The 26,296-nt window shown below is 41.4% G+C and overlaps 1 protein-coding gene and 1 long non-coding RNA gene across 7 annotated transcripts in view; one reads left to right on the forward strand and one right to left on the reverse strand.

Annotated features, from left to right (window-relative positions):
* The first annotated feature begins 2,194 nt into the window (after positions 1–2,194).
* On the forward strand, positions 2,195–22,545 carry Thumpd3 (THUMP domain containing 3). Of its 6 annotated transcripts, none has more exons than XM_021190519.2 (10): positions 2,195–2,295; positions 3,312–3,595; positions 5,586–5,663; positions 11,809–12,285; positions 13,663–13,793; positions 17,044–17,113; positions 19,570–19,685; positions 21,039–21,149; positions 21,536–21,659; positions 21,943–22,545. In XM_021190519.2, the coding sequence occupies exons 2-10, from the start codon at positions 3,344–3,346 to the stop codon at positions 22,093–22,095; spliced, it is 1,512 nt and encodes a 503-aa protein (XP_021046178.1). In that variant the 5' UTR covers positions 2,195–2,295; positions 3,312–3,343; the 3' UTR covers positions 22,096–22,545. The 6 variants fall into 6 exon arrangements, with proteins under 6 accessions (XP_021046178.1, XP_029390826.1, XP_029390823.1 ...); XM_029534966.1 differs by having other exon boundaries at positions 2,263–2,278; XM_029534963.1 differs by lacking the exon at positions 2,195–2,295 and adding an exon at positions 2,338–3,081.
* Positions 22,546–24,540: 1,995 nt separating this feature from the next.
* The window catches only part of LOC110317189, a 6,998-nt gene continuing 5,242 nt past the window's right edge, over positions 24,541–26,296 (reverse strand). The window contains exon 2 of the long non-coding RNA XR_003843233.1: positions 24,541–25,567. This is a non-coding gene — a long non-coding RNA (uncharacterized LOC110317189). The remainder of the gene's footprint in view (positions 25,568–26,296) is intronic.

The raw sequence follows: 26,296 nt of genomic DNA on the forward strand, positions 1-26,296 counted from the left end.
GCAGGTCCTTTGTAAAGCAGGATAAAGGAGAAATCACAAGGAACTGAGAAGCAAAGGGAACCTCTCTCTCAACAGCTGAGAATCACAGATTCCAGAACACTTAGCAACTGCTTGAGGCCTTCTCCTTTTCCATCTCAGACCTATAATTTTCTACAACTCTCATCAGAAACTCCATTTAGTAAAGGGTATGTCCTGACCCTTGTACAACCCTAGTGGCTTCCCGTCTCATTAGAGTGTAATCCCATCTGAGGTACTTCTGAAACATCCTATAACCTCATTTATGAAAAATAAGGAAGGAAAAAAGCTTTCTTTTCCATTTGAGATGTGATTTCAGAGCCACTAAGAGTTGTTATTCTTAATTTCTAGGCTTAAAGTCTATGCTAAAACTATCTTTAATAAAGTTTGCTGTTTTTTGAACGGTCTACACCATGCTTTCAGGTGCGCTTTTTTTTTTTTTTTTTTTTTTTTTTGAGACAGGGTTTCTCTGTGTAGCCTTGGCTGTCCTGGAACTCATTCTGTAGACCAGGCTGGCTTCAAACTCAAAGAGATTCTTGCCTCCCAAGTGCTGGGGTTAAAGATGGTAAGCCCCACCATCTGGCTTCCTCCTCCCCGCCCCAAACATTTATGGGGGTGAGGCTCTCATGGCACACTTGTGGAAGTCAGGGGGCAATCCGTGGGAGTCTGTTCTCCCCTACCACAGTGTGGGTCCTGGGGATGGAACGCAGATGGCCAGGCTTGATGGCAGACACCTTTTCCCCTGCTGGGCTGTTTGTCAGACCTCTCTCTTTTTTTAAAAAAAAAACTAAACTACAACACAGCTTTTTATTGTATTGGCTGGTCCCAAACATCTTCGATGCATCCAAGGCAAGGATCTGGTTTTTACCTTTCTCATTGTCCTTGCTGATAAAGACAGCGTGGTTCCGAGCCGGGCGTGGTGGCGCACGCCTTTAATCCCAGCACTCGGAGGCAGAGGCAGGCGGTTTTTCTGAGTTCGAGGCCAGCCTGGTCTACAAAGTGAGTTCCAGGACAGCTCTGAAACCCTGTCTCGAAAAACCAAAAAAAAAAAAAAAAAAAAAAAAAAAAAAAGACAGCGTGGTTCCATGCCTCTGCTGCCACCACTGAAACTTTAAACAATTTTTTTTTGGGGGGGGGGTGAAGATGAGGGGAGAGGCAGAGAGAGAAAGATTGCATGCAGTGTCACAATGCCCTTGGAGCCATACTCGGCTGTCAGAGCCCCTGAAGTTACAGGAATTGTGAGCGGCCTGAGGTGGGTGGGTGCTGGGTACCAAACTCGTATTCTCTGGAAGAGCAGGCCTTAGTCACTGAGCCATCTCTCCACCATTGCTTTCCCCCCCCCTTAAATTCGGCTGTCTCTTTCTGTTGAGTTATGTTTCCTCCTTTAAAATGTTATATTTGGGGCTGGTGAGGGTAAAGGCACTCGCTACCCATCCTGATTACTTGAGCGGGATCACCGGAACACACCTGGTGGAAGAGAAGCAACTTCTGCCAAGTTGTCCTCTGACCTCAGGTGTGGCACACAAGCTCCCTCCACACACACACAGGAAATAAATGTGACTAAAACATAGGAAATGTAACCTTTGAAATATATAGAAAAACATGAAATAATAGTGTAATAGAGCAGCCAGCCTAGAAGAAGCAGTGTGAAGACCGCAGACTAGGCTAGGCGCTATACTCTAGTTACAGCCCAGCTTGCCGGCCCCTGCAGAACCAAGCCGGGTACAGAAGCACACGCCTGTAGTCCTAGCACCCCGGAGGCAGAAACAGCGGATACCTGTGATTTCCAGGACAGAACGATCGACTAAACGAGCAGACCAGTCAGGGCTACATAGTGAGACTCCCATCTCAAAAAGAAATTCCAAGCAAAGAGTGTTGTGCAAGACGGGAATGGGGGGGAAAGAATCTCGTTAGCCTCGGTTTCTCTGGCTTTAAAACTGGAATCAAGTCCCTGTCTCATCCCAATGCTCGACACTTAGGGCAGAGGGAGTAGAACAACCGAGCAACCGATGCCAGCGCCCGCTAGGAGGACGCCCTCGACAGAGGGTCCCTCCGGGCAGGTGACCGGCCGGCTGGTAGTTCTTCCTGTTCCGGGTCGGAGTGCATCCGACTGCGCACAGCTCTCGGCGCAAGCTCGCCCACCCGCCCCGGAGCGCGGGAGCATCGTGATCTCCAAGATCTGACTTCCGTTTCCGGGCTGACACCTCGGCTTCCGGCGGCGTGCTCGGATCGGGCCGAGCCGGCCGGTGCGGCGACCGGAAGGGTCTGTGCTCGCCGCTGGTAACTGGCCGCGGCCGGGAGTGGCCGGGTGGGTGGGACGCAGGGGAGGAGAGCGGCGGTGCTGGAGGCTGAGCGTCTGGACTCTCGCCGGGCTTCGCAGAGGGTGGGAGTGAGAGAGCCACTGCCCTCCAGTCCGAACAGCCCTTCCGCTCTCCACCCTGTCCATAGGAGTTGTGTTCACAGTGGCGAACGGTGACACGGTGGGACCGCGTTCACCTCTGTGGCCTGTCCTTGGTTGGCACAGCATTGGGGACAGGGAAGATGTTGGCTTAAGCCACGACGATTTTGAAAAGATGGTGGGAGGTGTGGGCCCTCCATCACGGTAACACCGCGCCAGCCCCTTCAACCTACTCAAACACTCCTCCAGGACGTCGGTTTTACTAGCTTCAGATATTTCCAAGGTGTCCCCTGCATGCGCGTCATTGGATCTCGGCGTCACCGTGTAGTAGGCTTTCAGATATTTGTAATTGTTTAGATAGTGGAAGTTGAGTTAATCTTTAATAAATGAACTGCCCACTTGACTACACGGCGGAAAATAGATACCTCACCCACACATGAAAAGTTTTGATCATTAGTCCAGAATTGTGTTCTCGTTAAAACCTTCCAACTTTTGAGAAAGAGAGATATATTTAGTTTTCAGTTTGAAACTAGGCAGGATTGACTTGTCATTTGGACCCGTGAGTGTGGGAAGCCAAGAATTTATACCTCCGAACCACTACAGCCTCCCATTCTGAACTGCTAAGCTGAAAGGGCAATAGAGGAGCTTCCCTATTCACGTTAGCAAATGTAAGACGGTGCTTACCAACACAGATGACCCTAAGCCAAGCACTGCATGCAGTGGAAATACTCTTAACTCGTCTTTTCTCCTGATGAGCCTGCATAGTGCTTGTTTAATCACTTGTTTCACTAACTGTAACCCGTGCCCTTATTTATACGACAGTTTTAACTCGTTTCGTACATTGAAATATGAAAAGAGATGGCATTGTTTCCCCCTTTCTCCCCTGTATTGCCTTTAGAGACTGTTGGGCCTTTTAGAAACATCTTCATCATGGCTGACACTCAAGAAGCTACCAGACAGCACCTGGGTATGAACCTTGATGAGAAGGAACCTGTGCTGCTGGTGGACAGCAGCGTCAGCAGTGACTCTGAGCATCTCCGAGTCACTATTGGAGCCACTGTCCCTACTGGCTTCGAACAGATGGCTGCAGGGGAAGTGAGAGAGAAACTGAAGTCAGCCTGCAGAATCAGCAAAGACCGCGGAAAGATATATTTTGATATTGCAGTGGAAAGTCTGGCTCAGGTTTGAACAAAAGAGTATTTAAATTAGTCTTGGTTATTTTATGATTATTTTTCTGGTTTATAGAACCCCCCTTGGGAATCCTATACTTTGTTCCGCTTAAAGTATCTGCATTTTCTGTTGTATACTGATTTATGAAATTGACTAGTTTACTATGTTGCTGTTTATAATGTCTTTGTAATGTATATTCAGTTTAGTACATTTTAGTGTTGGTTTAATGTGGTTTAGAAGTGATTGTAGCATTTCCTGATTTATTCACCGAAATGAAATACCTACCAATGTCTATGACAGATAAATTTACTTTAGCAAAAGTTTGGGTACACACAAAAGGTGAGCTTTGCTTTTCATCCTTTTCATCCTTGTCAAAGACATTGTTTTTTTGTTTTGTTTTGTTTTTTATTAAAGATTTTTATGCTGGGCGTTGGTGGCCTTTAATCCCAGCACTTGGGAGGCAGAGGCAGGTGTATTTCTGAGTTCGAGGCCAGCCTGGTCTACAGAGTGAGTTCCAGGACAGCCAAGGCTACACAGAGAAACCCTGTCTCGAAAAACCAAAAAAAAAAAAGAAAAGTTTTTTTTTTTATTATTATTTTCTATGCATTGTCATTTGTCTGCATATATGTCTGTGTGAGGGAATCAGTTCCCCTGGAACTAGAGTCTAAACTGAACCTGGGTCTTTTGGAAGAGCAGTCAGTGCCCCTAACCACTGAGCCATCTCTCCAGCCCCTTCAAAGACATTCTTGATCAAAAGTAGATGATTACAGGTGAGAAGCAGAGGTTAGCAAACTGCCATGGCATGGAAACAAAAGCTACCAAATTTCTCTTTACTACACAAGTAGCATAGGGTATGGGTTGTTATCTGTTGTCTTGCTAGGGTATACCAAGCTGGAAGCATATAACATGTCATAGACACTCACAAAATACTGGTGGTATTTGTTAGTAAGCAAGTGTTTTCTTGATGCCTTCAGCAGTTTTGTGAAGATTGGACACTATTGTCATCAGTCATTAGGTTTAAGAAGAAAAGTAGTTTGCAGTAATTCAGCTATCACAGAACTAGAGCTTAAACTGTATGTGATTTCTTTTTTGGAGGGGAGAGATAGGAGGTTGAGACGGAGTCTGATGTAGCCAAGTTAGCCTAAATTTTACTATATAGTTGAGCGTGCTGCCCCTCCCAAGAGCTGGGAGTATAGGCATTTTCTGGTAGATCCGTGCTCTTTGCCCCTGACATATGCAGCCAAAAGACATGAGAGAACGATAAAGCCTCACTTGTGTTTCCCTCCTTCCCTTTCCCAGACCAGTGCTACTGCATGACATTTCGGACTGTATACTTTGATCTTAGTGACCCTTTTTCTGGGGAATAGCGGAAATCGATGGGTAACCAAAGAGATGGAACACTCAGGATGGGAAAATTTTGTCTTTATATTTTCTCCCCTCTAAACCAGTGTTGTTGCCTGTGTGACATTATCACAGTGGCCCTTCTCCTGGGAAAAGCAGGAACTGATGGGTAACCAAAGAAATGGACCATTCAGGATGGGACAAATGTTAACTATAAAATACAGACAGGAGGTGCTGCTTTAAACCTATTTTATTTAGTTAGACATGGTAGCTTATTCCTCTAATGTCAGTACTGGGGACACTGAGACAGGGGGATTGTGAGTTTGAGGCAACCCAGAGCAACATAACAACACCCTATCTCAAAAATATAAAAATGAACCAATTTTGTACTTTTTTTTTTTTTTTTTTTTTTTTTTGGTTGTTCGAGGCAGGGTTTCTCTGTGTAGCTCTGGCTATCCTGGAACTCACTCTGTAGACCAGGCTGGCCTCGAACTCAGAAATCTGCCTGCCTCTGCCTCCTGAGTGCTGGGATTAAAGGCCTGCGCCACCAGGCCTGGCTAATTTTGTACTTCTTTTCTTTTAAATATTTAACTGTAGATAGCTTGTGTTATTTACAAGTATGTTCAGAAGTTTGTTTCTAACATGTGTTTCTCTTCCCTAGGTTCATTGTCTGAGATCAGTTGATAACTTGTTTGTGGTTGTTGAGGAGTTTAAAGATTACCAGTTCAAAGCTACGAAGGTGAGCTATTCCAAGCATGGTCTTTCCCAGAGCTTGTTCTCTTCGTGTACTACCTCCTTGTCACACTGTCACTTAGCCTTGCTATTGGTTTATTTCTTTACAATGTTGAGACTATAACACGAGCCAAGCATGTGATTACAGTAAGCCTTCTCACGAAAATCCAGAAATCTCTTTAGAGCCCATCCCAGAAGCTGCTTTTAAAGGTCACTGTTTTTTTTTCTTTTTAAGATTTATTTATTATTATACATAAGTACACTGTAGCTGACTTCAGACAAACCAGAAGAGGGCACCAGATCTCATTATGGGTGGTTGTGAGCCACCATGTAGTTGCTGGGATTTGAACTCCGGACCTTTGGAAGAGCAGTCAATGCTCTTACCTGCTGAGCCATCTCTCCAGCCCTAAAGGTCACTGTTAAAGAAAAACCCTAAGTTATCGGGAAAAAGGCTTAGATTAGCTCGACAGATAGTCCACACGGTTTGAAACTAGAATTGCTTCCAGCATGTGAACAAAAGCCAGAGAACACAAACAGCTCCCTCCCCGTTTGCTTTTGGCCTGTTTTAGCTTCATGTTTTGAAATGAAGCTAAAGCAACATTTAATACCCCTTCAGTTGTTAGGACAACAGCTTTGTCTTCAGCCTGTATTTATCTCTGAGTCCTAAATATTCAGCTGCTGTTTAATCTGAAGGTTGCAAACAGACCTCAGTAACACTTTAGGTTTTTTCCCCTATATCTCTTTCTGGCCAAGTTTCCAGAATCAAGTGCTTAAAACTTCTCCTGTCAATGTCATATTAATGTCTACTTTAAAGCTAATCTTTCTTAAAAGAACTGTGGTATGTGGTCTAATTCTCTTTTCTTTATTAATTTTCCAGATTATTTTGGAAAGCCAAAGTATCCCCAAATCAGTAAAACTGATCTGGGATCAGGGGCTTAATAAAGCACTTTCTTCATTAGATCCTAGTAAAAAAATTAACAGTAACTAAAAGGCTAACAGAACCCATAGCTTACTAAAAATTAAAACAGCTCTAAAAGAATATCCATTGAAAATAGCTAAAAATTGTATTACCTATAAAAATAACTTCAGCATTAGAAACAGTATTATAATCCTTCAGACTTTTTTTTTTTTTTTCTGTTAGCGGTGTCCTGGTGGCTTGAACCCTTGACCTTTACATCCTAAGTGAGCACTCCCACTGAACTACATCCCCAGGCTTAACTCTCGAGATTTCTGATAGTTACTACCAACTGAATGATACCTAAAACAGTTTTAGAGGCAGTCTTTTGAAAAGTTATACTGCTAAGTATTTGGGAATTTTGAAGGTCAGTTTTATGCATGAGTAAATGTTATTGGGCATCCTATCTTAAATTCTCTTGCACTTAAATTACCAGACATTGTTAAATATTTGGATTTTTTTACCTTAATCTTTTTGTTGTTGTTTTTCTTGATTTTTGATACTGGATTTCTCCGGGTAGCTCCCTGGCTATCCTGGAACTTGCTGTGTAAACTAGGCTGTCATTGAACTCACAGAGCTCTGCCTGTTAAACTAGGCTGTCATTGAACTCCCAGAGCTCTGCCTGTCTGCCTCCTGAGTGCTTCGATTAAAGGTGTGTGTAGCTCTCCTACCCTAGCTTATCTTAAAATTTGTATAGTTGAGGCAGTTCTGATCTCTAATAAGAGGTGAATTTGATGTACTACAAGTCTACATCAGTTAACCTTTCAAAGTTGCCTTAGAAATCGCTGTAAAACAGGTTCTTGAAGGCAGATGAAGGCGATCACTGTTGGGAAGGTAGCTGCTGCACAGGCAGCAGGATCTGAGTTCAGTCCTTAGCATCTGCATGAAAGCTAAGGGAGGTAGTGTAAGGTGTGGCTTCATCGAGAAGGGAATAGAGGAGGCAACCTAGCTGAATGAGTCCCAGGTTGAGTGAGAGGTTTTGTCTCTTTGTTTTGTTGTTGTTGTTTGTTAAAGACATGAATTCTCTGTGTAGCCTTGGCTGTCCTGTGGACTGGGCTGTTCAAAAAATCAAATCTAGGCCTGCCTTTGAGTGCTGGGATTAAAGGTAGGTGCCACTACCATCAACCAGACAGAATTCCTGGCTCAAAAAGTGAGTCCAGCCCTGAAGTGGTAACTCATACCTTTGATCCCAGCATGGGAGGCAGAAGCAGGAAGATCTCTGAGTTAGAGGTCAGCCTGGGCTATACAGAGAGTGTAGAACAAACAGCACTACGTAGAGAAACTCTCTCTCCAAAAAAAAAAAAAGTGAGATGCAAAGCAATCAGGGTAAGACACTAACCCTGACCTCTGGCTACCGCACTTGCACATGCATTTACACAAATGTGTGCACAGCAACATGCACATGTACCACACACCCACAAAACATTTTTGATATAAATTTCAAAGGAAAGTGTCTTAGACAGGGTTTCTATTCCTGCACATACATTATGACCAAGAAGCAAGTTGGGGAGGAAAGGGTTTATTCGGCTTACACTTCCATACTGCTGTTCATCACCAAGGAAGTCAGGACTGGAACTCAATCAGGTCAGGAAGCAGGAGCTGATGCAGAGGCCATGGAGGGATGTTCTTTACTGGCTTGCCTCCCCTGGCTTGCTCAGCCTGCTCTCTTATATAACCAAGACTACCAGCCCAGAGATGACACCACCCACAAGGGGACCTCCCCCCTTGATCACTAATTGAGAAAATGCCCCACAGCTGGATCTCATGGAGGCATTTCCCCAACTGAAGCTCCTTTCTCTGTGATAACTCCAGCCTGTGTCAAGTAGACACAAAACTAGCCAGTACAGAAAGAGTAGGGTCTAAGATAAATTTCAATTCTATACAAAGGAAGTTTCTGTGTCTTGACTATGAAAAATTAAGCCCTTCAGATTATGAGTGTAAATTGCACACACTCCCCCAGTAAAATCTCATTACTACTTATTTTTTTAAAGTATGCACATGTAGAATACAAATAAAATTTAATTTTGATTCTTATTAAATTAGCATATAAAATAAAGGGTAAAGTTTGGTTGGTCTTGTGTTTTATTGTTTGGTTTTTGCTGTGTTTTAGAGGGGTTTTCAGATTTCTATTGTGCATTCTTTTTCTTTTAAACTTCTCTTTATATAACGATTTTTCATGCACTGTGTTTTCTCTTTTGGAGCTTTAAGGGTTTTTTGTTTGAGAAGGATCTCACTATGCAGACCCTATTCAGATGTGCTGTCATAAAATTCATTGTGTAGAATAAACTGGCCTCAAATTCATTGAAATCCACCTGGTTGGTGAGAAAACTTGAGGGATCTTTTTCCTATCTCCCCCAACCCAGCACAGTGAAGTGCAAGCCACCACTCCTGCTGTTTCAAATGCGTGCTGAGGAATTGAACTCAGGTCCTCGTACTAGAGCCACAGTAGTGGTACCAACTCAACACCTGCCTAACTCCCTGATTTATTTATTTGTTTAGTTTACGTTTTCTTTAAACTCTGTAAACTCCATCTCCTGGTGACTCAGCTCATTTCATTTCTGCTTCTAAGTCTGCTGTGAGGTCTTATTTACCAGACATTTTCTCATATTTTTGATGTCATTGTCTTTTGTTTGTTTGTTTTGCCTTAAATCATATTTTTTAACAGTGTTCTATGGCCAGTTTTCTGGGGAGTGTTCTTTCCTGCAGGTGCTTCCTTCCCCTGCATTTTTTTTGTAAGTTCTGTGTTGATAAAGTTTTGAACTTTGGAATTTTGGGATGAGGCAGTTTCTCTAGGCTTCTGAGGGTGAGGCCACGAGGAAGAGCTCCCTGGACTGGCTGGGGATAAACAGGCCTTTCCTCCTCACTTTGTCCTTTTTTTATTGTTTTATTGAAGTATAATTTTTGCTCCACCAAGTGAATTGTTATAATCTTTACTTCCTCCCTGGCCTTGGGGCACCAGACTTTAGAGCTAGTCATCAAGGAAAGCACACTTAATTTTTGCCAATGAACTATAGACAAAAGATATTTTTAAAAAGTGATTTTTTATTGTATATTTTATGTATTTATATTTCAAATGTTGTAACCTTTCCTAGTTTCCCTCTGGAACCCCCCCTATCTCATTCTCCCTCCCCCTGCTTCTATGAAGGTGTTCCCACTCCCACCTACCCCCACTCCCACCTCACCGCCCTGGCATTCTCCTACACCAGGGAATCAAGCCTTCACAGAACCAAGGACCTCTCCTCTTATTGAAGCCAGACAAGGCCATCCTCTGCTACATAAGCAGCTGGAGCCAAGGAACCTTCCATGTGTACTTTTTAGTTGGTAGTTTAGTCCCTGGGAGCTCTGGGAGCTCTGATTGGTTGATATTGTTGTTCTTCCTATGGGGTTACAAACCCTTTCAGCTCCTTCAGTCTTTTCTCTTACTCCTCCATTGGGGACCCCATGCTCAGAGCAATGGTTGGCTGCGAGCATCCACCTCTGTACTTGTCAGGCTCTGGCAGAGCCTCTCAGGAGACAGCTATAGCAGGCTCCTGTCAGCAAGCACTTGTTGGCATCCACAATAATGCCTGCATTTGATGTCTGTATATGGGATGGATCCCCAGGTGGGGCAGTCTCTGGATGGCCTTTCCTTCAGGCTCTGCTCCACACTTTGTCCCATTAGACAGGAGCCCTTCTGGATTAAGAATTTGGAGATGAGTTGGTGACCCCTTCTGCCAACAGGGGGCCTTGTCTAACCTCAGGATAAGATCCCTACAGGTTCTTCCTCCCCTTTGCTGGGCATTTCAGCTAATCTCATCCCTGTTGGATTCTGGGAGCTTCTTGCTTTTCTGGCATCTGGGATGTGCTGGTGGCTACCCTCAGTTCCCCATCTTAAAGAGTGAATTTATCTAGCATGCTAAGTGCTAGATTAGAGAGTAAAATGTGGCTGAAGTGACTGGGAAACTGAGTATTTAATTTCCTACAGGTTTGTTTTGTTTTGAAACAGTCTCACTGCATCCACACCTGACCTGGAACTTGTTTTTAACAGCAGACTGGCCTCAAGCTCAGAGATCCATCTGTCTCTGTTGGGAAGTAAAGGTGTGCATCACCACACCTGGCTTTTCAGTCTTTCAGTCACTTAACGTCTGTACTGTAGATGTTTATATAGATTGTATAACTGTTTGGCTAGAGCTTGCTCTGTAGATAGCAGTCCTTCATACTTCACATTTAAATATTTAACCACACCATCCAGTAACTGTGTCTTTGTTGTTTTCTCTTGGAGTACTAGTAGTTGAATTTAGGACCTGTGCACTGTACCACTGAGCTCTGTCCCTGGCCCTCTTACTTTTTATTTTCAGATATGGTGTTAATGTGTTATATGAGTTGGCTCTGAACCCACTCTGTAGCTCGGGAAGGCCTGAACTGCAACTTTGCCTCAGGTTCCTTAGAAACCGGGACTATAAGCCTGTGCCAATAAACCTAGCCTGACAGCTGTATATTAACCACCCTTTATATGCCTCTGCTATTGTGTGTGGTCTATAGCAAAGGTCAAGGTAGTTAAGGTCTTTTCACCATGGACTTAGAGGAGTGGCCTTGTAGTAAGCAAGTGCATAAGCCTAGGACTGTGGACCATACTTAGTACTGTAGATAGAGTCCACGTAGCAGGGAAGAACTGCATGGGGGAGCACCACCACATTTACTTTTTAAAAAGATAATCATGGGAGCCAGAGGCAGATGGATCGCCCTGTGAATTCTAGGCCAGCCTAGTCTATAGATGAATTCCAGGACAGTTGGGGCTATAAAGAAGAGATTCTGTCTCAGAAAAATAAAACAAAACAAAAAAATTAATCATACTGTTTAAAATCTGGACAGATGATATTTTTAAACTTAGGGTTTTTGCCCAAATTCAGAAGATCTGAAAGGAATTCATTTAGACATGTTGTCGTCTTTCTGTCTGCTGCCTTTTATTCACCTGCTTCCCCACTGCTGTGCATCTGATCTGCCCTCTGCTCTATTCTTTAGTGGCATAATGTTTATATATCTTCACTTACTGTTGAAACTGGCATTTCCTTTGTTGCAGGTATTATTTTATCCTCTGGTCTGTACTCTCGCACCATCTCCACCATAAGGACCAGAGTTGTCTACAAGGAAAGTAGGCACTTACTTGTTCAGTTACAATGGTGAGAAACAAAAGGGTTTCATTCTCCATCATTTGCAGGAAGAAGTTCTAAGAGACTTTGAAGAACTGGCTGGAAAACTCCCATGGTCAGACCCTTTAAAAGTCTGGCAAATTAACACCACTTTCAAGAAGAAGAAAGCAAAGCGCAGAAAGGCAAATCAGAGTACAGGTAAAGAGAAGGCTGACTGTGGACAAGGAGACAAAGCAGATGAGAAAGATGGTAAGAAAAAGCATGCCAGCAGCACTTCGGATTCACATATCTTGGACTATTATGAAAATCCAGCCATCAAAGAAGAGATATCAACCTTAGTAGGTGATGTCTTGTCATCTTGCAAAGATGAAACTGGTCAAAGCTTAAGAGAAGAAACTGAACCACAGGTACAGAAGTTTAGAGTCACCTGCAACAGAGCAGGAGAGAAACATTGCTTTACCTCCAATGAGGCTGCGAGGGATTTTGGGGGTGCTATTCAAGAGTACTTTAAGTGGAAGGCTGATATGACCAACTTTGATGTAGAGGTGGGTATTAGCTTTTATTGATGATGAAAAAGATCTGTAATGTGGCTGGGGAGATGGCTCAGTGGGTAAAGTGTTTGCTGAGCAAGCCTGAGAACTTGAGTTCAGATTCCTAGAATCCACATAAAAGCCAGAGTAAATGTCTGCATGTTACCCTAGCACTGATAGATAGAGACAGGCAGTCCCTGGAGCAGGCAACTGAAGCAGCAAGACTCAGGTTCAGTAAGAGACTGTTTCAAAAATAAAGTAGAATGGTAGAAAGACAATGTAAACTTCTGCCTTATGGACAGTCACCCACAAAAGAAAAAAAAGGTTCTCATACCTTTGTAAAATTTCCAGACAAAGCTAGCACAAAGGCCATTGAACAGTGGTCATAAAGCTAGAAGGATGTTAGGATTAGCATGACCTGTGGAGCTAGATGGATAGGTATTGATTGAAATGTTTACTCAGTAACTCTCTAGACTTGGACAAGATTGTCTCTTTGAGCCTCTGTTTCAAATGGAGCCGATAATAGAGTAGACCTTTATGGTCTATACTCTGGAGGGCAAATGAATGGTTTCAAGTGTTTGGTTTAGTTTGTTGGTATATGGTAAGTACTCAATGGATAGATTCTGTCAGAACTTAAGTAGTGGTGGCACAATCCTAGCACAAGTTTAATTCCCAGCACCCATACAGTAGGTAGCCTGAAATCATCTGTAACTCTAGTTCCAAGGGATCACACACCTCTTTCTGGCTTCCATGGACACCAAGTGTGCATGTGGTGCACAGATATACTTTCAGGCAAAACATTTGTGCACATAAAATAAAAATTAAAGATGTTCTAAAGATAAAGTTCTCTGTGGTGGCTGTGTGTATGTATAAGCCATGCTCGGCTTTCACTTGGTTTCCAGGGATAGAAACTCAGGTCTTCATACCTGCCGAGCTAGTACTCTTCTCATTGGCTTGCTCAGACCCAGCCCTGAGTGAACCAGTTGTTTTGTTGTTTTTATCTTAATTCAAAAAGTCTTAATAAGGCAGACATGTATTTCTTTCTTGTGATCCCAGCATTTATGAGGCAGAGGCAAGAGGATTTTAAGTTTCAGTCCAGCCAGCCTACCTAAGAAATTCAAGCCAGTCTTGGCTTCAAGGCTCTGTATATTTTATTCTTTAAAATTTTTATTTATTTTGTTGTTGTTTGTTTGAGACAGTCTTTCTATCTAGTCCTGGCTGTCCTGGAACTCACTGTGTAGACCCGGTTGGCCTTGAACTTAGAGATGCACTTGCCTCTGTTTTCTAAGTGCTGGGATTAGAGCACTTGGGAGGTGGTACCACGGCCAGATAAGGCCCTGAATATATATATTCAGACTGTTGACTTTCTCATTTGTTTCTAATTTGATGTAGGTTCTCCTGAACATCCATGATAATGAAGTCATTGTTGCTATTGCACTGACAGAAGAGAGTCTCCATCGCAGAAATATTACACATTTTGGACCTACAACTCTTAGGTCAACTCTTGCCTATGGGATGCTCAGGTAACAGAAGGGGATTTTTGCTGTCCATATTGTAATGAATACTTTGCTCTGAATTCAATCACTCATTTTCTAAAAACAAAACAAAAACAAAAAAACCATTTTCTTAGTTAGAATTACAAAGTACCTATTTTCTCTTCAGTATTTACCATTGTCAGCTTTTGATGCAGAAAACACCACATGGATGGTTTATTAGTATTATTGATTATAAATGTGAGAGTGGTGGTTGTGTGTGTCTTCAGTGAGGAGCTGTTTCTGTTGAGAAAGGATGTGCTGCTTTAGGCAATAGAGTCGGTTTTCTTGGGCTTTATTTTTATGCAGTGAAGCAGAGGGGATCCTTGTGATGTGTGAGTGAGTACAGAACTTGTCACTGGCATGCAGCTTGGTAGCCTGAGTGCTGGGATCACGGTACATATCACCACACCCCATTTACTCATAGTTTTAAATGTTACACTGGCAGTAACCTAGGGATCGTGTTGGGGCTTTGAGAAGTGCAAGACAAGCAGCCTGCCCGTTGTCAGTCTTACGTTCTTGGTGTTTTCTTTCTCAAATAAGTCTTTTTTCCCTCCTACACTTGAGATTTCAGTATTGCAAAGTGGGCTTGATGTGTGATGTCAAAGATTATTCATGTGCTCAACTTGGCAGCACATAACACTAAACTAAAGCAATATAGAGAAGATTAGTATGGGCCCCAGCATAAACATAGCAGACAGATTTGTGAAGTGTTCCATGTGAACAAAAGAGAAAAATAAGAAGGAAAGGTTCACTCATGCTGGAGAGACGGCTCAGAGGTTTAAGAATGCCTGCTGCTCTTGCAGAGGACCTAAGTTTGGTTCCTAACATTCAGGTTGGTAGATAACAATAACCTGCAACTTCAGCTCCAGGGGATTCAACACCTGTCTTCTGTAGGCACCAGCACATATACATACTTTAAAAATCCCACCCACACATATGCATACTTAAAAAAAAAATAAGTGGTGACTGACTTTAGGGCTATAGAGATGGCTCAGCAGTTAATAGTTGATGCTGTTGCTCCAGATGACCAGAGCTCAATTCTAGGCTTCCATGTCTGGCAGCTTACAACAGTCTTTAATTCCAGCTCCATACCCTCTTCCAATATCCTCTTCTGGCCTACGTATGCACACACAGAGATACTAACAAATATGTATAAATAAAATGTTAAAATATTTATTAAAAAATTTTGTTCATAAGGACTAAATACAGAAACATAGTCAGATTATCTTATTCTGTATAGTTCCTGGCATGATCTAGTGAATTAATTACATTCTCTTCCTTTTCAATTTTTGCTTCCTCTTTTGTCATGGTCATGTGTGGTTTCACAGTTCCTCACAACTGGAATACATTAAGTTAGTAACAGAAAACTTAAAGAGAAACACTCCAAAGCTTCATTCACTGAACAGACATTTATTATCTGCCTCCAACCACGATTATAGAAACCAGCATACAAAGAGTTATTTGAGTGCTGGTACTAAAAAAACTAAATAGAATAAAAAAGTAATGATTCGGCTGAGGAGATAGCCCGGTGCACCCTCCGCACAAGCCTGAGCCCAGCCTCCCAGCATCTCTATTGTCAGTAATCCTAGCATTGAGGAGGCTGAGAAAGGAGGAGACCCCGGGGCTTTCTGGCCAGCCACTCTAACTGAATTTGTGAGCTCCAGGGTATGAGGTAAAGAGCAATTGAAAGAGGTGCTCAGGTGAGTGTGGTGCACACACCTTTAATCTCAGCACTTAGGAGGCCGAGGCAGGTAGAGTTCTGTGAATTCAAGGCCAGCTTGGCCTACATAGTGAGTTTCAGAACAGCCAGGGCTCTGTCAAGACCCTCTCAAAAAAACAAAACGAGAGGCACAGGGGTGGGGTTGGGATGCCCAATGTTGATTTCTTTTTTTTTTTTTTTTTTTTGGTTTTTCGAGACAGGGTTTCTCTGTATAGCCCTGGCTGTCCTGGAACTCACTTGGTAGACCAGGCTGGCCTCGAACTCAGAAATCCGCCTGCCTCTGCCTCCCAAGTGCTGGGATTAAAGGCCTGCGCCACCAGGCCCGGCTCCAATGTTGATTTCTGATTTGTGGCTTTCACACGCATGTGGCAAACACAAGTGTACATACACATACACACATATACATGAAGTAATAATTATGCTGAGGATTGTGGTGGTTGGAGAGATGAGCAAAGATTATACCAGAGCCACAAAAAACCCTTGGGTGCATCTCAAGAAAGGCAGAAACTATGGGGCTAGACAGATGGCTGTTCTTCTAGAGAACCTGGGTTCAATTCCTAGCACTGACATGGTGGCTCACAATGGTTAATAACTTGCCTCAAGGGGGTCAGATGCCCTCTTCTTAATTTGACAGGTAGTGCTCACATGTGATGCAGATATACATGTCAGCAATATATCCATATACATAAAGGCTAAAAATTAAGAAGTGCAGAAACTAGATGGTAGAAAATGCAAAGGACTGCTTTCCTGTCTCCTAAAAGCTTGTGTGTTCTGGCTTGGCTCACCTGTGCATGTGACTGCCTGTTCTCCAGTTGCATGTGACTGGCTCAAACAACCCAGAGTTACTTGCTCTTTATTCCACATTCCTAAGAGGATTTGAGTGACATAATTTGATCAAGTGCCCAATTCTGGCCCATTAACAATGACTGGCATTACAGGCTTGCCCAAGAACCTGTCTTATGAGGGAGATCATTAACATGCATGGTGCAAGGTCTCAAACAGAATAGAAAAGATTTGATCAGATGAAACTTAGTAACCTGAGGACTAACATTTAAAGCTAATCACATATAGTCTTGACTCCTTATTTTGTGTCCTAGGAAAAATGTTTCTTTGGATCATTTGTCTGTTAAATGGTAATAGGGTTGTTTAAAGCATTTAGTGAAATAACAAGTATATAAAGTTAAAGCAGTTTTTTATGTTAAGGACTGTATCTCCATAGTTAAATCCAAATTGAAAGGATACTCAATGTCTGGTTGTCAGCAAATGCCCACTAAAAATCTTCCTGCCTCAGCTTCCTGAGGCTAGGATAACAAATCAGTATCGCTCTCTTTCCCCCCCTACCCCCAGAAGCATTGTACTCACAGGCGAGGGCTGCTACTGAGTGTCAGCCCCAGGCTGACTTTCAAACCATAAACTGCTGATCCTTCATGCTGGTGTGCTGATCCTATGCTAGTAGTAGATCCCAAGCCTCAGTTTTTGGTTGGTTTTCACATGTGCTGAATTGTTTTCTCCCTCCAGGCTTTGTGAACCTAAACCGACTGATGTAATAGTGGATCCAATGTGTGGAACAGGGGCAATACCAATAGAGGTAATAACACCTTTTTATTTTTACATAAGCCAAGTGATCTATTCAGAATGTTCCAGACCTAGTAGGCAAATTGGATCCAATGAGAAAAACCCAGAAGTTTGAAAAAAAATTCTCATAGTCAGGATAAAACTTCTGTTAAAGCATGTAACCATTTATTTCAAACAGTCAAGTACCATTTGATCAGATAGTGAAATCTGTTTTCTGGATCACAGAGAAGCTGAGAATGACAAACTGATAAGCCTTTTTTTTTTTCTCCCCCATAACGAATAGATGAGGCACTAGATTGAACAGCAGAGGATAACTGAAGGGATCATAAACGTCCACATAATTAGAGCTTCCTGGAGTGAATAAGTGAAAAGGAGAAACCACAGTATTGCAGCTCAGTGCCAGGGCATCTGCATGCAAAACAGATGTTCTGGGCTTGATCTCTAGCACTGCAAAACCAAGACAGAAACAAACCCATAAGTGTACCTATAAGTATTCTTTATGTTTGTTTTGAGATAGGGGTCTCATTATGTAGCCCTGGCTGTCCTCAAACTCACAGAAATTCACCCATCTCCTCTAGGGCACAAACTACCTGGCCATTTACCCTTTTTTTAAAAAACAAAACAAAACAAAACATATTTTAGGAAATCTGACAAGGCTACATACCCAGTGACCATCAATAATTTTCAGAATTGCTACAACACTCATAAAAAACTACAGAAGTAGGTGGTGGTGGTGGCATATACATTTATCCCAGTACTCGAGAGGCAGAGGCAGGCAGATCTCTTGAGAGTTCCAGGACAGTCAGAGCTGCACAGAGAAAGCCAGTCACCAAAACAAAAACAAAACATTACAGAAGGCAAAATAAGAAATGGGAAAATGTTTTTTCTTCTTCTTTTTTTTAATCCTTTTGAGGCAGCGTCTTGGTATATAGCACAGGCTCACCTTGAGTTCATGGTAGTCCTACTTGAGCCTCTCCCAAGTGCTGATATTAGGCGTGAGCCACAATACACAGTGGAAAAGGGATCTTGTAGGCAGAGAACTTTCAAGATTGAACCACAACACCTGTGTAAGGGACCATGCAGGAGCTCACTGTAAAGTCATTTCAAATTTTTGTGTTTAACACAGTGAAATGTTCCAGACCATACCAAAAGCCAGGGAAAAGAAACTTCACAGAAGTACCACAGATTGTGTTGAGCGGGCAGATGAGCAAGCCCAAAGCAACCCACAAAGGGAAAAATAATCCAGTGTAATTAGAAAATCTATGGTCTGATTTTGATTGGGAGTTAAAATTCAAGAGGAAAATGCACATAGTTTGAATGTTCCACTAGTGCTGGCTATTGAGTGACTACTTCTCGAGATCTGAACAGGAGCTGAGTTGTTATAGTCAAGAATTCTGGAAACCAAACTGTAGTGGTTTGGGCCATCATTAAACCATGACGTATCTACAAAATGGCAGGTAAACTGACCATGATGAAGAAACACACAATCAAAGTAGACAGCAGAATCAAAGGGGTGGGGTGGGGAGACCAGACTGAGCCATGAGAGTACCAATGTAGAAACTTGAGCTGAGTTATGATGGAAACTGTGAAGGGTCTGTGTACAGATGTGCCCACTAAAGTATCTAATACCTGCCCTAGAACACACTGAGATTTAGAAGTCAATGTAGCCCAAGGTAGGAAACCTATACTGGATTAAACATTAAAATAATAATAAAAAGGTTGGCAAGCACAGGTCACCTGAGAGACTTTTACCGGAGTTCTTTCTGTATCCCTGCACACCCAGTTTATGGCATACTTGAACATTCCTTTTGTTTGCTGTCATTATAGAATAATAGACCAGAATGTCATCACCCTGAAGGGTCTGGGTAAAAGAGTTATGAAATGCTGTATTCATGCATGCATGTCTTTGTGGCAGAAACGGTACCATAGTATGTCACTTTGTTTCACAAATATGTCTATGTCACTGCTTGGCATTTATATCCCGCTGACATTTTTTACTTAACTACAAAACCTTTTCAGAAATATGTTGGTTATCTTTTAAAAGCTAAACTCACAATCCAAGACAGCATAGGTCTGGTTAGTTTGGTAAATTTTTAAAAATCATGTTAATTAAGAGAATGCAGTCCCTTATATGTGCCAGCCATTGCCGGGTAGGGATAGAAGAAAATACTAGACCTATCTGGAAGGAATTGCTGGATTACTTAGAAGGCAGAGGTGATAGACATAGTTTCAAATGGGCTAAGTCAGCAACAGAGGTGTACAAAGTGCTTCTAGCGCTGACATTGATGTCATAATGGGTGACATTGGAGCCACATTTCTAGTGGGTGAAAGTTCAGTAGGCAGAAGAACAGGAAGGTCATTTCTGGCTAGGAAATGAATGGCACAGATTGTCATGTTACTGAGAGTTGGCCATAGTGACATTTTCCCTTTTCTCTTGTGGCATGTTTAACCCACACTCCTGTCTCATAGGGGGCTACTGAGTGGTCTCACTGTTACCATATTGCTGGGGACAACAACCCACTGGCAGTGAACAGAGCAGCAAATAACATCTCATCTTTATTGACTAAGAGCCAGATTAAAGATGGGTAAGTTTAACTTCAAGGATTGTATTGCATCTTTTCAAGTCTCTCTCCATACTGGCTTGGAATTATTCACCCCCAGTGCTTTGTGGTATCATTATAGCCATATGAACAGTGTGAGAAGTCACCATCTTATTTATTTTTAAAGATTTATTTATTTATTATATGTAAGTACACTGTAGCTATCTTCAGACACTCCAGAAGAGGGCGTCAGATCTTGTTATGGATGGTTATGAGCCACCATGTGGTTGCTGGGATTTGAACTCTGGACCTTTGGAAGAGCAGTCGGGTGCTCTTACCCNGATGGTTATGAGCCACCATGTGGTTGCTGGGATTTGAACTCTGGACCTTTGGAAGAGCAGTCGGGTGCTCTTACCCACTGAGCCATCTCACCAGCCCACCATCTAATTTATTAAAAAACATTTGTAATTAATTTAACTACCATTTCCATACTTTATTGAAATTTTATTTCTCCTTTTTTTGCTCATTATTTTTTGTGTCTTTTCCCAAAATGGTACAGTATGGTATAGGTTTTGTTTATTCCAGAGGCAGAGGCAGATGGAACTGAGTTCAAGGCCAGCCTGGTCTACAGAGTGAGTTTCAGGACAGTCAGAACTACACAAGAAACCCTGCCTTGAAAAACCAAATTAATTATTTAGAACAATGTGAGTTGAAAGAAGCATGAAAGCCATTACCATAACTTCTAAATTACCAGTTATCTATACCAGTAGCCATGGCCTGTTTAAATCCTCCAGCTGCTTTGCTTCTGAAAGCTCCTGGGTTAAGCTTCTGTTTATATCTGTATATGTGTGGGGGCCTGAAAGTGCCATGGAGCTGTGTCATGGTGTGGAAGTCAGACGATGACTTGTGAGAGTTGGGTCTCCTTCCTGTGTGTCCCAGGAATCAAATTCCTTTTGTCTGGCTTAGGGCAGACACCTTTGCCAGCTGGGTCATTTCTCTGGCCTTCTAGACACTTTTTTACATGTAAGCTCATTTTCCCTGGTACTTTCTTAACCATACTTGAAAACCAGTCTTAACTATTTAAAAAAACTTGTATTTAAGTTATGGACATATTTCTTCCTATATTATCTTTTTAGATAATAACATTTCTTTTTAGAAAAACAACCTTTAGAAATTCATACCGCAGAATGTCTTTTATTGCATTTATTTATTTGTGTGTGGACATGAGGGTAGATGATAGAAGTCCAACTGAAGGATTTAGGTCTCTCCTTGTACCACACGGTCGGTCCCCGAGGATCAAGCTCAGGTCATGAGGCTTAATGGCCAGTACCTTTATTTTCTGAGCTATCTCATTAGCTTGGGAAAATATATTGAAATATCTTACCTTTGTTTCCACAGAAAAACATCCTGGGGTTTGCCCATTGATGCTGTTCAGTGGGATATCTGCAACCTCCCACTGAGAACTGCTTCTGTGGATATTATTGTAACAGATATGCCATTTGGAAAAAGGTAGAAATTGGATTTTCCTTTTTAAAAAAATACCATGAGTTTACCTGTTATTGTACTGTTTTATCAGTCAGAAAAAACCTACCATAATTCATTTCACTCATTGTGCCATTACGTGATCCTACTCCACATTGTAGGCTGAGGAGCACTTGCTTCTTGGGACAGATTTCTACTCGTGGTTTGTCTTCAATAAGCTGAGTTACAGTTGTTTAAAAAAAATTGTTCTGATAGAAAACTATATAAACACTTGACTAACAGTTTCCTTCATTGGCATAGAATGAGGCTCTGGCCTATAAAAGATGACTTCACACCTTAGATTTGTTCTTGTCTCATGTAAGAAACTACTTATTTACCTTTTGCAATAGTTTATACTTGACCTTCTTTTATAGGATGGGATCCAAGAAGAGAAATTGGAATCTATATCCAGCTTGCCTTCGGGAAATGAGCCGTGTCTGTAGACCAGGGACAGGCAGAGCTGTACTGCTTACTCAGGACAAGAAATGTTTTACCAAGGTACTACACATGAGAGTTAAAATCACTCACCTCCCTGTTTGTACACAATACATTTGGTGCCCTCAACAGAAGAGGATGTTGGATAGACCCCCTAGAACTGGAGTTATAGTTGTAAGCCACAATGTACCAGAAACTGAACCCAGATCCTCTCCAAAAACAGCAAGTGCTCTCTCTTCTGAGTCAACTTTCCACCCCACCGCCCATAGCATTTAAGTGGAAAGATTCCAGGTTGTCTTAGAAGCAGACTGGTAGCCTAATGACTTATGCTTTTTGTGTGTGCCAGGCCTTATCTGGAATGGGACATGTGTGGCAAAAGGTCCATACAGTCTGGGTGAACATCGGGGGCCTTCATGCTGCAGTTTATCTTCTAAAGCGCACTGCTCAAGCCTTTGTTCATCCTTCAGATCAAGATGAAGGAAGAGACCCTCCTTGGTAAAGAAAAGAATGAAGACAACTTAATAGTATTTGTAGTTCCTAACACTGGAAATGTCAGCATAAAGAACTTGTTTTGGAAGAAAAATAGCAGAAAAGTAACTATTACAGTACAGGTTACACTGCTTTACTACTCCAAAATGATTTATTTCTAGCAAGGTGATTGTAATGGTATTTCTTAAGGAGCCTACACTGCTTGGCTTCTAAGTGTCAGAACACTTTAGGCCATATTCTATTGCTTGTGCAACCTACTGTTCTATGGTCTAAATTCTTTGTATCATCTCAGAAACAGAAGCATCCCTTAAGATCTACAGTTTATCATCTGCCTTAAAATATACAACCTAAACAGAGCAAAGATGATTGTGTGACTATTATAGTAAGATATTACTAAGTAGTAATATCAGTAGATAAGGTATGGGACCAACAAGCCTAATTAAAGAAATTTCTCTTTTAATATATGCAAGTGTTATTTTCTAAAGCCCTCCCCACCCCCAAAGTGCCTGTCAGTCTTTGGGGGTGGAGGGAGCTAATGTATCTTTAAATGAAATGTAAACTGTACACTGTACTGCTTACTCAGGACAAATAAAATCACCCACCTCCCTGTTTATATACAATATGTAGGTCTGGTGCCCTCAACAGAAGGTGTTGGATGGACCTCCTGACTTGGGAACCCTGTTATTCCTGCCTAGCTGGTTGTTCTGTTGTTTTCTAGTTGTACTGATTTTTCCTCAGATAGTCCTGTGGGAAATGAAATAACCTCATTACTTATCAGTTATAGTGCCTCCTAAAAGTAATCCCTGTTTGAGCTTTATGGAAAGTTATTTATTTAGGAGAATCTGGCTTCTTTCAGCTTAGATTTTCAGTGTGATGTTTCTATTTAGAATAAAGGGCACAGACAGTACTTCCTTTGAGAACAGAATCCACATTGGCACCATAGTCAGTGGCTTTTTGGAACTAACTGGATAATGAACTGGTATTATGAAATTTTTAAAGGTTTTATACCCTTGATAGGCAATTTTGCAATCACAAAACAATACATTATTGATTGAACAGACTTAAAATTCCATCCTTGATCAAAGGAACCACTTACACCTCAAACCAAGGTGATCACAGAACCAAGATGTACAACTATGATTGTTTCATCACCATTTGCCAAGTTCCTGACATAATCTTTGCCAGTAAGCATTTAATATTTACTGAACAAATGAACTACTTTTTATGCTAAGTTCTCAAGTTAACACACCAGGTTTGTACTTGGTTCACCATAGCTCTAATTCTATTAAGTATATAAAAAAATTGACTTAAGACACTGCAAATATAGTGGACACTGTTAGCTTCATCTCTGGCTGGTAAATTTTGCTAATCTGGTTACTTGAGTAGGAAATAAGCTATGAAATTTCTCCTCTAGACAAGGTTTTGTCATATAGCCCTGGCTGGCTCATCTGTCCCCCAAGTGTTGGGTATTAAAGATATGCAATACCATGCCAGGTGGAAGGATTCTTACTGTGTTTGTGTGAAAGTATGCCTGGGGAGGCTAGAAGCTGGAGTTAATTGGCAGTCTACGAGCTATCTGGTGTGGGTGATGGAATGTGAAGTCAAGTCCTCCTCTAGAGCAGCCTGGGCTCCTTTGTCATCTTTCATTTTTTTGTTTGGTTTTTGTATCAGGGTAAAGTTCTTCCTCATCAGTTGTGAAGATGTTAGCCACTTAAGACACCAGTTTCAGCCCAAGTTCTTCCTTCCTGCACTTAAAGCAATACATATTTTTCTCAAGTAAAACCTCTCAGTTCAGTGTGCTCAGTACCAGTTTTCTAGGCTCTTTAGGAGTCATTCAGTGTTCACCATGTACATCTTTCTAGAGAAGCCATTTCTCAAAAATTAAAACTTTCTAATTTTACCTATTTCTAAAATTTTGAAATACCAGCATAAATCATATCTACGATTTTTGGGGGGTGATGGTGGCCCTGTTTTCAAAACTAAATCAGGATGTAGCTCAGCGAGAACACTAACCTAGGAGTTTGAAACTAAATTTCTGGGTTAAAAGGCCCAGATGGTTGTCGTCTTCTGTATTTAATTGATAAGTGGAAAGAAATCAGCGTAACATGGAGTTATTATATACATCTTCGAGAAGTAGGTCCAGGTCCATTTTGTATGACCAAATCATTGAGTCCAAATTGTCACACTCCTAACAATGTACAAGTTCCTCCAATTTACCTCAAAGTTTGAATTTAATCACACATGTCAGCATAACAGGCCAGACAAAAGGGATGCCCAATTCCAACTGTGAAGACCCAAATTTGTCAAGTCTTTCACAAGTGCATGCCCCCTTCTTTGGTTCACACCACAAATAACAGTGCCAAGGCACTCCCACTTTTTTTTTTTTTAACCATTAGGGCGAATGTCAACATAACTGTTTTAGACAAACCAGTAGATTAAAAAAGTCATTCCACACTTTTGACTATTTAGGACATAGGTTTATTGCCAAGCTTTCACATAAATAAATACAAGCACAGTGACAAGTCCAGCCACGTTTGTAAGCTTCGTCCATTTGTAACATACATTTATGAGTTACAGATTATAGAGTTTATATCTGTGAGAAAAATTTTAATATAACAAGTTGTTATATTGCTCAAAAGAACCACTCTGAGTATTTCTTTTCATCTGCCAGATATTCAGCAATGTCAACTGTATGGTTTTAGATTTTCTTAGCTATTATATTTTTCTTTAATACAGCAAGTAGCTTGTTTCCCTTCTAAAATACTTCAGCTTTTTAATTTCTAGTTCAAAGCTTCTGACAGTTTTGCTTTATAAAACATGAACAAGTCTGCATTTAAAATGCTCAATAATATTCAAAACAATCCGACACAAAATGACTACACAATATTGCTGGCGTCAACAGTAAAGTTAGTATGTTGCAAAAGACATGCTATATTAAACTCTCTAAAGACAGTACACATTTCTTAAAAGTTTCTGGACAAACACTTCTACATGTCAGTCTTATATATCTTATAACACAAATGGTGTTAATTGAACAATTAAGCATCTTAAAAAAATGAAACTACAACCATCATTCATAAATAAGTTCTAATGTTGTGGTCTTATAATTTGGAACTTTGGGGAAATGTTCAAAATATTTTATGACAAACACCTTTATCCTCAAGTACAAAGAAAGCTACAAGACTTAGAAATGATAATTGCATAACACATTGCATGGATTATAGAAGGTGTAACTTTGAGTTTAATTCATACAAACACGTATGTCCTACCTAAACTACCTAAGAAAAATCCAAACTGCATAGCAACATTTAACACAGCGACATTACTGTCACTGATCATTGTGCTTCTGCTTGCTTCTGAGAACATAAAAGGCAACATCTTGGGATTATGAAAACCATGTTGATCTCGAAGACCTGTTGCTGCTCAGACAGCAGAAATATAGCCTTAAACAAGCACTGTCCTGTCTGTCCTCAAGGAACAATCTAAAGGAGGAAAAACAATAATTACACAATTACTATTCTTAATTAAGATTTTAAGAGCAACATTCAAGCAGGACCAAATGTGGTGCAGGGTTGAGGGCAATCTGGGAAGGTTCCTTAAGAAGTGATGTTCTGAGACTACTCTCAACACTTGGTCAAAAATTTTAAATTCTCCCCTCAGAGAAATGTAGTTACTCCACTTTCAAGTTCCTTATAAGCTTACCACCAACCTTATAGTACACTCTAGATGTCCTAAAATAATATTTCTATCAGAACAAGGTAGTATAAAGCTGGCAGGTATACAAAACTCTAGACTACTTTCTATTCCTGACCCTTAATCTGCTAGTATAACCGTGGGAAGTTGCTTAAGTGCCACTGGTACCAACAGCCTCTGTTAGGGTGAAAAGTACTTCTTATGAGATTTTAATGAAGGGCCAATAAAGACCACTCAAGACTACTGAGTGAATTAAAAATCCACCCAGTGGAGTTAGTATTGGTTACATAACAAAATATTCAACTTTATAAATATGACTTGAAAACATGCTACTATTGCCAGAAGGAAATACAAACAAGTATTTCTTTGAACAAAAAATATGTAGAAAACAGGGCGATAAAGAACAAGGGCTTAAGCCGGGCGTGGTGGTGCACGCCTTTAATCCCAGCACTCAGGAGGCAAAGGCAGGCGGATTTCTGAGTTCGAGGTCAGCCTGGTCTACAAAGTGAGTTCCAGGC

This window comes from Mus pahari, chromosome 2, assembly GCF_900095145.1.
Source record: "Mus pahari chromosome 2, PAHARI_EIJ_v1.1, whole genome shotgun sequence".
In the NCBI taxonomy this organism is placed as follows: Eukaryota; Metazoa; Chordata; class Mammalia; order Rodentia; family Muridae; genus Mus; species Mus pahari.

Coding starts and splice junctions, on each gene's coding strand:
- Thumpd3 (XM_029534962.1), top strand. CDS start 3,272: ATGGCATTGTTTCCCCCTTTCTCCCCTGTATTGCCTTTAGAGACTGTT. Junction 5,664..11,808: donor ACCAGTTCAAAGCTACGAAG/GTGAGCTATTCC, acceptor CATCATTTGCAG/GAAGAAGTTCTAAGAGACTT. Junction 19,686..21,038: donor AAGAGCCAGATTAAAGATGG/GTAAGTTTAACT, acceptor TTGTTTCCACAG/AAAAACATCCTGGGGTTTGC.